The sequence below is a fragment of the Chelonoidis abingdonii genome, chromosome 25 (genome assembly GCF_003597395.2).
Source record: "Chelonoidis abingdonii isolate Lonesome George chromosome 25, CheloAbing_2.0, whole genome shotgun sequence".
NCBI classification, from domain to species: domain Eukaryota; kingdom Metazoa; phylum Chordata; order Testudines; family Testudinidae; genus Chelonoidis; species Chelonoidis abingdonii.
In genome coordinates, this window is record NC_133793.1 from 1,320,366 (window position 1) to 1,332,683 (window position 12,318).

General features: G+C 42.4%; 1 protein-coding gene across 1 annotated transcript; it reads right to left on the reverse strand.

Annotated features, from left to right (window-relative positions):
- Positions 1 to 321: 321 nt before the first annotated feature.
- Positions 322 to 11,594, reverse strand: CDCA8 (cell division cycle associated 8). The gene is made up of 10 exons (XM_032796275.2): positions 11,432 to 11,594; positions 9,691 to 9,819; positions 9,078 to 9,118; positions 7,732 to 7,807; positions 7,180 to 7,325; positions 5,963 to 6,042; positions 5,417 to 5,515; positions 2,424 to 2,550; positions 1,949 to 2,035; positions 322 to 1,064 (listed from the first exon to the last, which is right to left on the reverse strand). The coding sequence occupies exons 1-10, from the start codon at positions 11,526 to 11,528 to the stop codon at positions 1,020 to 1,022; spliced, it is 927 nt and encodes a 308-aa protein (XP_032652166.1). The 5' UTR covers positions 11,529 to 11,594; the 3' UTR covers positions 322 to 1,019.
- Between the last annotated feature and the right edge of the window lie 724 nt (positions 11,595 to 12,318).

Here is a 12,318-nt window from a genome sequence, read left to right on the forward strand (position 1 = left end):
CAGTAAAAGTCAATGAATATGTAACTAATTTTATTCCACCTATAAACAGTATTTATTATGTAAAACTTTTTTGGTCATGAAAAGAATGTAGGGAACACCCCAGTGGAGACCCAGACATAATGGAACTTGGCTCTGCCACATCCCCATCTCCTCCCTAGGAGCTAGTGCAGGAAGCAGCAGAGTTCCCCCGTGCAGAGGGAGCTCTCCACCGGCTGTCTCCAACCACTCTAAAGGGACGTGCACCAGTAAGTGTATGTGCCTTAGAGGATTGGAATTCAAGATGATTGTTTTTGTAGATAGAAGCTTTAAAACTCAGTAAAATTATGGGTTTAAGAACATACCAGTGTATTCATTTCTTTAAAAACAACGGCAGGATGTACAATAAAAGACTTCAAGTACATTGTTCACTGTAAACTGGAAAGCAGGATTGAAAGTTCAGTAGCTGCTGTGAGAAGAACAAAACAAAGGATTCGTTGTACCCCTATCATCAGTGGCAGCTTCATTAGCCAGTCTGCAAGAAAATGTTCTTTTAGCACCTACCTGTTAATTACTTGTAACTGAGGTTCATATTCCAGCTCTTAGAATACAACTAACTAGCGCCTTTCAATGACAACATCAACAAACAGAAGACTTGCCTGGTAATAAGTGCAATGAGCAGCTCCACCGCTTTTGCTCGCAAACCAGATACAACTTTTGTCAATCACACTATAATCCAATAGGCCCCACTGCTTTGATCTTCTGCAGGTTGCAGGGCAGCTGTATCCACCTGCCATGCCTCTCATGCACTCTGGAGGACCCAAGGCCAAGGTGTAGCTAGCTATCTTGAAATAGGAAACTAAGCAGTTTTTTCTGTACAAAAAGAAGTCAACCTATTCTAATCACATTATATATTACAGGCTGAAAATCTGTTCCTAACCTCCACCATGTAACAGAAAGGTAAAACAATAGAGTAAGAATTCAGGTTGTAGTCCTAAAATTGAAGTTTCAGATTTACACAGAAAGTCAATATCCCTGAAATTTCATCTTTGGGTGTTCGTGCTGCTGCATGCTTGTGCAAGACGAACCTAAAAAGGAGAAAGATTAACAAATAGCACTTGTAAAGAACACATGCTGCCATATCCTAAAGTAAGGGTGGGCAAACTACGGCCCAGGGGCCGCATCTGTCCCTCCTGACATTTTAATCTGGTCCTCGAGCTACCTCTGGGGAACGGGGTCTGGGGCTTGCCCTGCTCTGATACTCCAGCCGGGGGCTTGCCCCACTCCTTGTGGCTCCTGGAAGCAGTGGCATGTCCCTCCTCCGGCTCCTACGTGTAGGGGGCAGCCAGGGGGCTCAGCACACTGCCTCTGCTCCAAGCGCTGTCCCTGCAGCTCCCATTGGCCTGGAACCGCGGCCAATGAGAGCTGCAGGAGTGGCGCCAGCGGACGGGGCAGTGCACAGAGCTGCTTGGCCGCGCCTCCGCATAGGACCTGGATGGGGGACATGCTGCTGCTTCTGGGATCTGCTTGAGGTAAGTGCCACCGGGAGCCTGCCCACCATACAATTTCCATACCCAGTTTTGGCCCTCCGGCCAAAAAGTTTGCCCACCCCTATCTTAAAGTCACCTACACTGGAAAAAATGGAGGGCATGTTCACCCTTGAATTAAATCCTAAGCACTACCAGTAGCTCTCTCCCACTAATGAAAGCATTGTTTGTATACAGCCCAGTTTAGTGTAAGCCCCAAGTCTGTGTATTTTCCTGACTAGCTGAACGGACCACATTGTGTAAAAAAATATTTTCTGGGAGCGCCAAGATCCAGACAGAAAAAGAGGAAAAGAATTTAAGAAGAAAGATTACAGGCAGAATCTAATGGATACTGATGGCCCATTAACTTAGCTACAGGGACAATGACAATGCTAGGCACCACAACAGACCAGTTTCAATTCATAGCCAAGTATATATTGACTTACTGATAACTTCTTCATAATTCCCAGGGTCTCAGGATTGAGATGACTCAAATTCCTTTTGGTCAGCTCACTGGCTGCTAAACGAATGCTCTGTACAGAAAAGACCACAAGTCTCAGTTACTGTTCAACTGTGTCAGACTGGTACATGTGAATTTGTAAGTGAAATCAGTGAAAGAGCCAAACAAGATTGAAGCATCTAGATTATATATTAGAAAGATTGATAGACCACCATATTTAAGAGCAGGGAATCATGTACTGCTTTTATAGCAAGTCCTGGGAACAGCATAAGGTCACTGACAAAACAGGACTAGTTACAAACAGAGGACCAGATGCAGCATGAGACCACAGACTCATCTCACACCTTTGCTGTATTGCACCATGGCACATACTGCTATCAACCATTATTTTAAATTGCATGTGGTGGACTTCAAAACCCACTAAAATATCTCCCTACAATTTTAATAACTTTCTGCTTTACCTCCCCTCCTCCGACAGGGACTGTAATGATGACATCATTGCTGTTAGCAAGAGGGCTGCCGTTTGCAGAGACTATGTAGACATGCTCATGCGCTGCAGGCGTGCGTAGACCTGGTGTCTTGAAAAGCCTGAAAGACATTCCCAAGTTACTGATGAATAATTTATTCCAGCCAATTAAAATGATCAGAAGTACATTTCATTAGATTCTCCCGAAGTAGAGATTTCAAACATTTCATTTTCAAGGGAAACAGAAGGTTGGAGAAAAATGCATAACTTGAAGAGCAAAACCAATAGAGCTTTCAGAAACCAACTGTACTGACAAAAAAACTCTGATTAAACTAGGACATGATTTATCTTATCTTCTTTTTTCTAGCTATGACCTCCATCTACCCTCTCCTGTGGGACTACAGGCTTCTGGCCCTTAGTCAATCAAAACTCTGAGGCCAAAAGCTAAGGCCATTAAATGATGTGTTGTAGTCATCTTTATATTCCATATTTTACACTGAAAGAGCTAATTCGGAGAAGACATTTGACATATTTAGGCCAACATTTTAAAAGCAGACTCTGGATTTATGCGCACAGCTCCAGACATCCTGAGCCCAGTCTTCAGAAATGATGAGCACCCACAGCTCTCAATGACTACAGCTTTACTTGAGAACAATAAGCACTTCTAAAAATCAGGCCCAAGGGGTTTAAAAAACAAAAGCACCGAACTCTAAAAATGAAAGCACCTTCTTTTGAAATTTTAGATCCCTATCATATCCCTTCCTCAGTCATCTCTTTTCTAATCTGAACTGTCCCAGGTTTTTTAATCTGTCCTCATATGAAAGCTGTTCCTTAGCCCTAACCATTTTTGTTGCCCTTCTCTGTATCTTTTCCGATTCTAATATATCTTTTTTTGAGATGGGGTGACTGGTACTGCACGCACTATTCAAGGTGTGGATGTACCATAGATTTGTGTAGCAGCATTATATTTTCTGTCTATCCCTTTTCTAATGGTTCTTAATATTGATAGCTTTTTTTGACTGCCACTGCACATTAAGCAGACACTTTCAGAGAACTATCCATGATGACTCCAAGACCTTTCCTGAGTGAAACAGCTTATTAGACCCACCATTTTATATATATAGTTGATGTCACAGGTCCACTTGCCCTTGGGGTATTTCCTTGTGGCCTCATCTGGGTATTAGTTCCATTAAGGTCTGATGCTGCCCCCTCCCACCGCCCCACTAGTGGCTCTCACTGCATCCCCGCCTCACTCTACAGGACATGTAGTGCTCCCTCTTCATGATTCTTAGCTAGGTCATTCTGTAGTCCTCCCCTTCCAGGGTATCAAAGTCCCACTGGATCAGCTGTCCTCGTCTTCTCCAGACAGTCTTCTCATCTGATGCCAGGCCCTGTGCCATTTTCACAGTGGCTGCAATGGGAACCCCAGCCCACACATTACTCTGGGTTCCAATCCAGGGACCCTATGTCCAGCAATCATGGTCTGCTTGCTCCCTGTTGCTCTTTCCCTGGACTTCTTTCTACTTCTTTGCTCTATCTTCTGGTTCCCCCAGCTCTGAGTTTACCAACCCAAACTTTCTCCTCCCAGGGAGTGACTGCAGACTACTTCTGCAGCTCCCTTGTGGTTTCAGTTTGCTGGCTTTACATGAACTCAGCCTGCCCCTGCCCAGCTGGGCTCCATCTTCACTTAGTGCTTGTCCATCAAGCCTCAGTCCAGGTTGGACACCCCATCACAGCTGAGACTATGTTTTCCAATGTGCATTACTTTGCACTTATCAACTCTAAATTTCATCTACAATTTTGATGCCTGGTCACCCAGTTTTGTGAGATCCCTTTGCAATTGTTCACAGTCTCCTTTGAACTTAACTATTAAGTAATTCTGTAGCATCTGTAAATTTTGCCACCTCATCGTTCACCCCCTTTTGCAGATCATTTACGAATATATAGAACAGTACTGGTCCCAGTACACATCATTGAAGGATCCTGCTATTTACCTCTCTCCACTGGGAAAACTCACCATTTATTCCTGCCCTTTGTCTCTAATCTTTTAACCAGTTATTGACTCATGACAGGATCTTCCTTCTTATCTCATGACTGCTAACTTTGCTTAAAGAGCCTTTGGTATGGGATTTGGTCAAAGTTCAAGTACACTAAATCCACTGGATCACCCGTATCCACATATTTGTGACCACCCCCCTTAAAGAATTCTAATATATTGGTGAGGCATGATTTTCCTTTACAAAGGCCATGTTGACTCTTTCCCAACATATCTGATAATTATTCTTTACTGTAGTTTCAACCAATTTGCCTGTTACTGAAGTTAGGCGTGCCAGCCTGTAATTGCCAGGATTGCCCTGGGGCCTTCTTAAAAACTCGGTGTTATATTAGTTATCCTCCTCTCATCAAGTACAGAGGCTGACTTTAGCAATAGGTGACATACCACAGTTAGTAATTCTGCACATATCAGATGCACATGTTTGAAAAATGGGAAAAGGAGAGGGAGAAGGGACAGTGTGGAGACGGTTCAAACAAATAGACTACAACATTGCTGATTTCACAGTACAAGACTGAGCACATTAAGCCATGCACAAATGTATACGGAATCATGAAGTCTCAAATTCTAATCCTGGCTCCACTGGTGACACTCTACTAATAGTAGTCAAATAATCACACTTCTCTACCTCAGTTATCTCATCCTTAATATTTCAGGGTTGTGAAGGTTAGTCAATATCTCTACAGCACTTTGAATATGTGAAGTGTTATATTATGGCTCTTATAACATGCATCAGATATGAACAGCCACTGCCATGGGGCAGAATGGTAACAAGCTGATCTATATTGCAACTGTTCTGTTTTATCTCATGCAAGACTAATGACAAGACACACTAGATGCTTTGACACCTGGTAAATGCTGATATTTAATAGATACATTTTGCAGGATATGATAAATACACAGTTACGAGGCTTTGCTAATTAATGCACACTCACCTGGAATCAAACTTAGGGGTGACAGTGGTGGTCCTTCCCCATGTGCAGGTATCCAGAACTCGGCCAAGGGCTGGAGTGGCAAAGTTATTTTTGCTTGACCTGCTCAAAGAGAGTGGCTGTGGTAAGATGATGCCCTTTTCAAAGACTGGCTTAGCAGTTGCTTCTCAGTTCTGACCATCTGTTTTATTAGTTAGAAAAGCTGAGAACAATGTGAGGGTTTTTGGAAACTACAGGTTTCTCTTGATTTTAGGTAATGCCTCTTGACATGGCAGCAAAGACTGCAGTTTTATGACAGCTTGATTCAGTGTAAAACCCCAGATGCCCCCAAAGAGAATAGCTGGTGATTCACCTCACCCTACTATGAGACTGCCCTTTGTAGAGCTCCTCCATTTACCCCTACTATACCTGTGTTAGTTCCTCCAGAACAGCTCACTCCCTCCTCCATCTATCCACCCCAACCACAGCTACTTTGGCAATATCATTTCTGGTCTCTCCTTTCCATCCGCACAGTGAAGAAGAGGGATTCACACCACTTCAGACTCTTACCTTTTACTAATGCGTTTCACTCTTGCTGATGGAGCTCTTCTGCTCTTCGAAACTGGCACTTTTTTGGTTGATGTCTTCATCTGGAACACACAGAACTCAGTGAATTATTTAGTTTCTTGAACAAACTACAGCTCACCTCCAGTTCTGAAGAAGTGTTCCCATAACCGAACTAGCACTGGTAACACGAACTGAAGAACAAGACTCAGTGTTCCCCTGCTAAGATGATCAAAATTGTGGAAAACCTTTCCCTTTTGAGTCTTGGCTTTATCATAACCTAGAGCTGAGCTGGGGAAGACGCAGGGATTTGTGCAGAATTCTTTCCCATAGATATCAAAGTTCCAATAGTTAGTTAGTAGTCTTGGGTAAAGAGACTCCTGCTCCCAAAACATGACGGAGGTTTAACATACAATTTAAGGGAAAATGGATATGAAATGTTTCTTTACAATTTCAGAAGTAGTTGGGTTCTACCTTATAACAGAATCTATCTAAGGCACTCACATATCATAGATTAGTAGGGTTGGAAGGGACCTCAGGAGGTCATCTAGTCCAATCCCCTGCTCAAAGCAGGACCAATCCCTAAATCCTTAAATGGTCCCCTCAAGGACTGAACTCACAACCCTGGGTTTAGCAGGCCAATGCTCAAACCACTGAACTATCCCGTCCTCAAACAGAATTCAGGCTATGAAGAAAAGGGGAAAACTACAGTTTCTCGTTGAAGGTTTAGAGAGACACAAAATATATGAAAATACCCTGAAGTCCCCTGACAGTTTGTGGTTTTACACATTTTCCCCTTTTAAAAGAAATTCTCTCCCCAATGTGTGGTCTTTCACACAGAAGCAAACAAGGAACATTGACTTTACAGTACAGAGGGAAAACAGTGAAAGAGACTACTCAGAGAACTTTTTCAAATGCACAAGAAAACAAAATGAGAAATCTCTCTCTTCCTATTGTAGTCATCTTGGATATTACAAATAGAATAGATAATATTTTCATGTGATTTAAGTTGCATCAGAGGAGAAATACACATATTCTTCTGCAAAATAAAACTAGTTGTAAAGTTATATTTTACAAATTTAAAATAAAAAGATTATATAAACCTATAATTCTGATTAAAATGAGTAGCTAGCCTACGGCAAGCAAGCCTGTAAGCATCACCTCGATCAACAACAGTCATTCACTTCCTGCCTGGGCATCACCACAGTATATCAGTTATTTACCTTTCCTATTTTGGGATTAACATTTTCATGTTCTGGTTCTGATTCTTCAAAGGCTTTGTTATCCTGTTTCCTCTTCTTTGCTACAGGGCGCAAACTAAGTTCTGTTTCTTCTTCAATGGCATCGATATCCTGTTTGGATTTTTCAGCTAGAAGAAGAAAATAGTGTCCAAATTGAAAAAAATTAGAAGCATATTAAATTATCCACGAACAGGTAGGGTGAAAAGAAAACAGTTGTGAAGTTTGTTTGGCAAACAAGTTATTGAACTAGTAGTAATATACTTATATAGCGATAAAGTAGGATTTTATAAGGAAAGTGGTTTTATGGAAGGCATAAGTAAATGTGAATAAACACTTCTATAAGATTTAGCAAATCTAAGTTAATACACTCCAGATGTAACATCACAAAGACTGAAGCAACAATTGTTTCTCTGAAACCTATTTAGGCCAGTTAATAAGGGTTGGAAGATAGTTGACAAGATCCATAAGAAACGAAAAAACATTCCGCTTTTGATTGCACCCAGAACATTCAGCAATGCCTGTAAACAAACTGACCTTTCTTGACAATTCTGAAAGGCGTCTGGATAACTTCTGCTGTAAGTTTGTTTATTTCTGATAGTTCCAAATCTGCCTAAAACCAAAAGCAACCAGAATACCATGTGTATTGTTAGTAAAGAACTAACTCATTCCTAATTGCCTGCAAACAGCAGTGTAAACCCATTATTACTTTACAATAAAAATGCTTCTATGATGCTTTGCACTTTGCTGTGTTCACACTTCCCCAGTATTTTAGAATTGGTAACATTTTGCCAGACCTGCATAGCATTTAGTACTGAAGGGCTTTATTCCGCTACTACAGCTATTCCCAACCCCCAGACATTTCAGTCCAATCCCAGCGTAGTTTTCTGGTTTACAAAGAAATGCATATTCTCTGGTGAGTGAGGCAGGGCAAGATAACAGTAAGGAAACATTGTTTAACTGATAGTCTGTTTAGTTGATTAGTATCACTGGTAGGCAAGCCAAGATTTCATTGCCGAAAAATGGCTTCCTATAAGCAGACTGCTAAAACTGAAAACTTTCAACTCTCTGGGTGATGAGAGAAAGGATGTCAGGACACTCGCTATTTAAAAATCAAAGGCAGACACCCACCATCAACTGCCAAGACACAGCTTGAATTACAAGGTCAATTTCTGAAACTTGAGAAGCCTCTGAGTAAGAGGAGCAAAGAGGTAGTTACAGAACTCAGGAACAAGTCTTCCAGTTACCAAGTGCTTCAGACTCTGGGCTTCTCTACACTTGAAACACTGCAGCTGAGCCACGTAGAGCTTCAGTGTAGACACTCACTATAGCAAAGGGAGGGGTTTTCCAATCAGCATAGTTAATCCATGTCTCTAAGGCAGTAGCTAGGTGGTGGAAAAATTCTTCCATCAACCAAGCGCTGTTTATACTGGGGCTTACGTCAGCTTAACTATGTGGCTCAGACGTGTGGATTTTTCACATCCCATAGCGATGTAGCTGAGCTGACTTAACTTTTGAGTGTAGACCTGGCCTCAGTAAACATTCTGGAGAAGTCTGTATTAGGTGGCACCCATAACAATGAAGTGAGTTTCAATAGTCATTAAAATGCACTGCAAGGGAGACTGGATATGCATCTTGGAGAAAGGAGCGTCAAGATTTACGATAAACCAAGTAATTGAAGGAGAAGGCTAGCACTTTGGACAGACAGAAGAGATTACAAACATTACATGTCTTATTTATTCCTTTCAGCAAGTGCTGTGCTAAGACTCTTAAAATGATGCAATGGTTTAAATAAAGATTGGGTTCCTAAAAACATTACACAGAAGTACCAGAAAAGAAGTTTCTATTTGACTTAGGAGCTACACTAGATGTATGTAACCTACCGTTGCTGCTTCTTCTAGGGCCTTTTTACTTCCTCCTTTAGCTGGAGACAGAACATTGTTTATCAATGTACAACCAGAGTAATTTATGCAATATTAAAGTTTTAATACTTGGGTAGAATTAAACAATAAACATCCAAACAAATAGCATTGCTTGACAGTCAACACCCAGCTTAAGATAAAGAAACTAGTGGAAAAGCAGGATTTATCGCAAACAGAAAATCTGTGGTTGTCCATGAATGGATAGGATTCAATTTGCCTCCTCTTGTTCCCAAAGATTTTTTTTAAACACATGATTTTGCAATCAGTTAAGCCAGTGCCACACCTCATGTCCCAGTGAGTTTAAGACATCCAAAGGAAAAACACTTGAAGCCTAATTTCGAATGAGCACTTTCATACAAATAAAATTATCCAATATACTGACTTTAAATATGATGTGTTGCAAAAGAAATAATGTAATGTTATTATAGACAGCAATGTAAATAGTAATTACATTTCTGAAAATCATGCAGCTAGGATATGTCACTAAACAGAGTCCACTAACTCACTTATAGCTCTACTGTTAGTACATTGTTGAACTATTTTGTCAATACATATTGGAGTAGATGGACCATACCGAAGTAGTCAAGCCAGTTCATTTCTCTCAGTGCTAGAGGAAGTCTGAGGTTTTCTATGTTATAAAGATTATCCAATTCCTTGAGAAGATTTTGCCCATTTGTTTGTAGCTGATCAATTCTTGTTTGGACTAAAAGAAAAAAAGGATTTTGATTGATTACTACATAGAACACAAATGTTATTCAGGGATTTACATATTAGGGTTAGAATTTATATTTCTCTGAATGTCAGCAAAAATCTACTCCCTTGTGTACACACTTTTCTGATCAAATCTATTTCATTCTTCCCAAATGAGCCTTTTTGAGCACTTACATTTTCATTTGCTGTGAGCCAATGGTAGAAAATTAACTGAACTGTATAAAGGTATGTCTGCAGTGCTTCTGCATAGACACTCCCTATATCGACAGGAGGGTTTCGTCCATTGGCGTAGGCAATCCAGCTCCCCAAGAGGCAGTAGCTAGATTGATGGAAGAATTCCACAAGGTGGAACAGACTGTCACGTACCCTGTATGGGTTCCAATATGGGTGGTATCATTAAACAATTACAACACATACTTCATGGGACCACATCCTGAAAGAAATCTTTCCTGAACCCTCTCTTCTGCCCTTCAAATAACCCCCCAATCCCATCATCAGAAAAAAGTTTTGCGCAGACCAAGACACATTAACTCAAAGCAGCACCAGACACTGCCAGAACAACAGATGCAAAGCTTGTAGACGTATCACCACTGCTGCAATGATGAACACCCCTTACAATACACCTCTCAAAATCCATGGTTTCTACACATGGTGTATCTTAGCCAGTGCACTAAATGTACCTTGGTAACAACTATATGGGTGAAACCAGGCAATCACTATGCTTCTGAATGAACTCACACAGAAAAATGATAAAAGACAAAAATACCACATCGCCTGTGTGGTGCACTCTTTTCACAAAGTGATAACTCTACATCTGACCTCTCAGTTCTCATCCTCAAAGGAAACCTGTGCAACACCTTCAAAAGATGAGCCTAGGAACTTAAATTCATAACTGTGCTAGATACTAAAGATCATGACCTGAACACGCACACTGGATTTATGGTTTATGACAACTATCTATAACCCACTAAACCTCCCCTCGATAACTGGAAAGGTATTAACAGGCCACTTCACATTGAATGGTCCCTTGAAATATGTATTAACTACTTAGACTGAACAATCTGTTCTACCTTGTATTTAGCTGTGACACTGAGCATACATTTCCAGAGCTGAAGAAGAGCTCTACGCAAGTGTGCAAGCCTCTTTCTCACCAACAGAAGTTGGTTCAATAAGAGATATTGCTTCACGTACCATGTCTCTCTAAATACCCTATTGACAAGCACCCAATATTAATATTTGACAGCTGCCAGTGCCCACTGAAAAGAGTTCCTATTTTAGTATAATTCCTAATAGACTTGCATCAACATTGCAGCATTCTCATCACAACTAGCCCACTGGATAGAAGCCTCAGGAAAGGGCAAGGATGGCATGAGCATCAAGGATTAAACCTCCTTTTCAAATCCCTCAAAGTTATCCCTCTGGATCAAAGCTATGGCTTTTGTGCTGTATCTGTCTTGCCTGTACAGGACTTCAGTATCCTGAGGTGTCAGTCGCCAGGGTTGTCAAGACAATAACTTTCACCACCATTACATTAGCCTGGAAAACAACTTGGGACCCTGAAGCCTTTATAGAAAACAAGCTTTATGACTAAGTGCAATGGTTACCTTCACGGTCAAAGTCCTTTAAAAATGCAGTGAGCTTTTTCTTCTTTACATTGTGTTTGCTGGTTCTATTGGATGTTTTCTTCCTGGATGGTGCCATGGTGTCGAATGGAGCTCTGTGGCAGAACGGAAACAGCCAGTTGGGTTCATACAAGAAGGGGACACTTACCCAGTCAGAGACAAGAGGCCCTTAGTCTTCTGGGATGCTGAGAGCTACCACTGCTCTATCCCTATTGAAAACCAGGGCTCCTGAGACTATTGCAAGCCACAGCAGAGAGCCTGCTTTGGTGCCCCATACAGGGGAGTAGCTCCCCAGGACCATGATCAGGCAGCAGATGCACCACTGGTGGCATGGGGCAAAAAGCCTGGCCGGGGCTTGTCTGAACATAGGGCTGATCCTGATTTGCTCCAGCGGTGGGGGCTCTGGGCTGGTGAAGCTAAACAGGCCCAGCCCCGCCCCAGTCCACATCACTGCTCTCTGGCGTACACACAGCCGGCTGGGAACCACCTGCCCAGCGCCCTGCCAGGGCACCTGTGACCCCCTTTCACACAGTCACCTCTGAACGTGACCCCTTATGAATTAAAACGGAGGCATCATGTCATTGGGGCATGGGGCTGGCAGCTCGCAACCCCTATGCAACCCCCTGTGCTCGGGGAGGGCTGGGGGGCGAAAACGTGACGGATGGGAGAAGGGGATGTCTGCATGATCCCTCCCCAAGCGGGCTCCTCCGTGTCCCCCCCAAACAGCCCCCACCCCCACCCACGAGCGGGCCCCCCCGTAACCTCCCAGGCGGGCCCCCCCATGTCCCCGCCAAAGAGCCCCCACCCACGCACCGGCGGCCCCGGAAGCGCCACGCCCAGGGCGCTTTCGCTACCCCCCCTCTAACTCG

Excerpts from the sequence above, each read along its gene's own strand:
- CDCA8 (XM_032796275.2), bottom strand. The coding sequence starts at position 11,528 with ATGGCACCATCCAGGAAGAAAACATCCAATAGAACCAGCAAACACAAT. Across the intron at positions 7,326-7,731 it reads TTTCAGAATTGTCAAGAAAG|CTGAAAAATCCAAACAGGAT; the intron begins GTCAGTTTGTTT and ends TTCTTCTTCTAG. Across the intron at positions 2,036-2,423 it reads TCCCTGTCGGAGGAGGGGAG|AGCATTCGTTTAGCAGCCAG; the intron begins GTAAAGCAGAAA and ends TTTTCTGTACAG.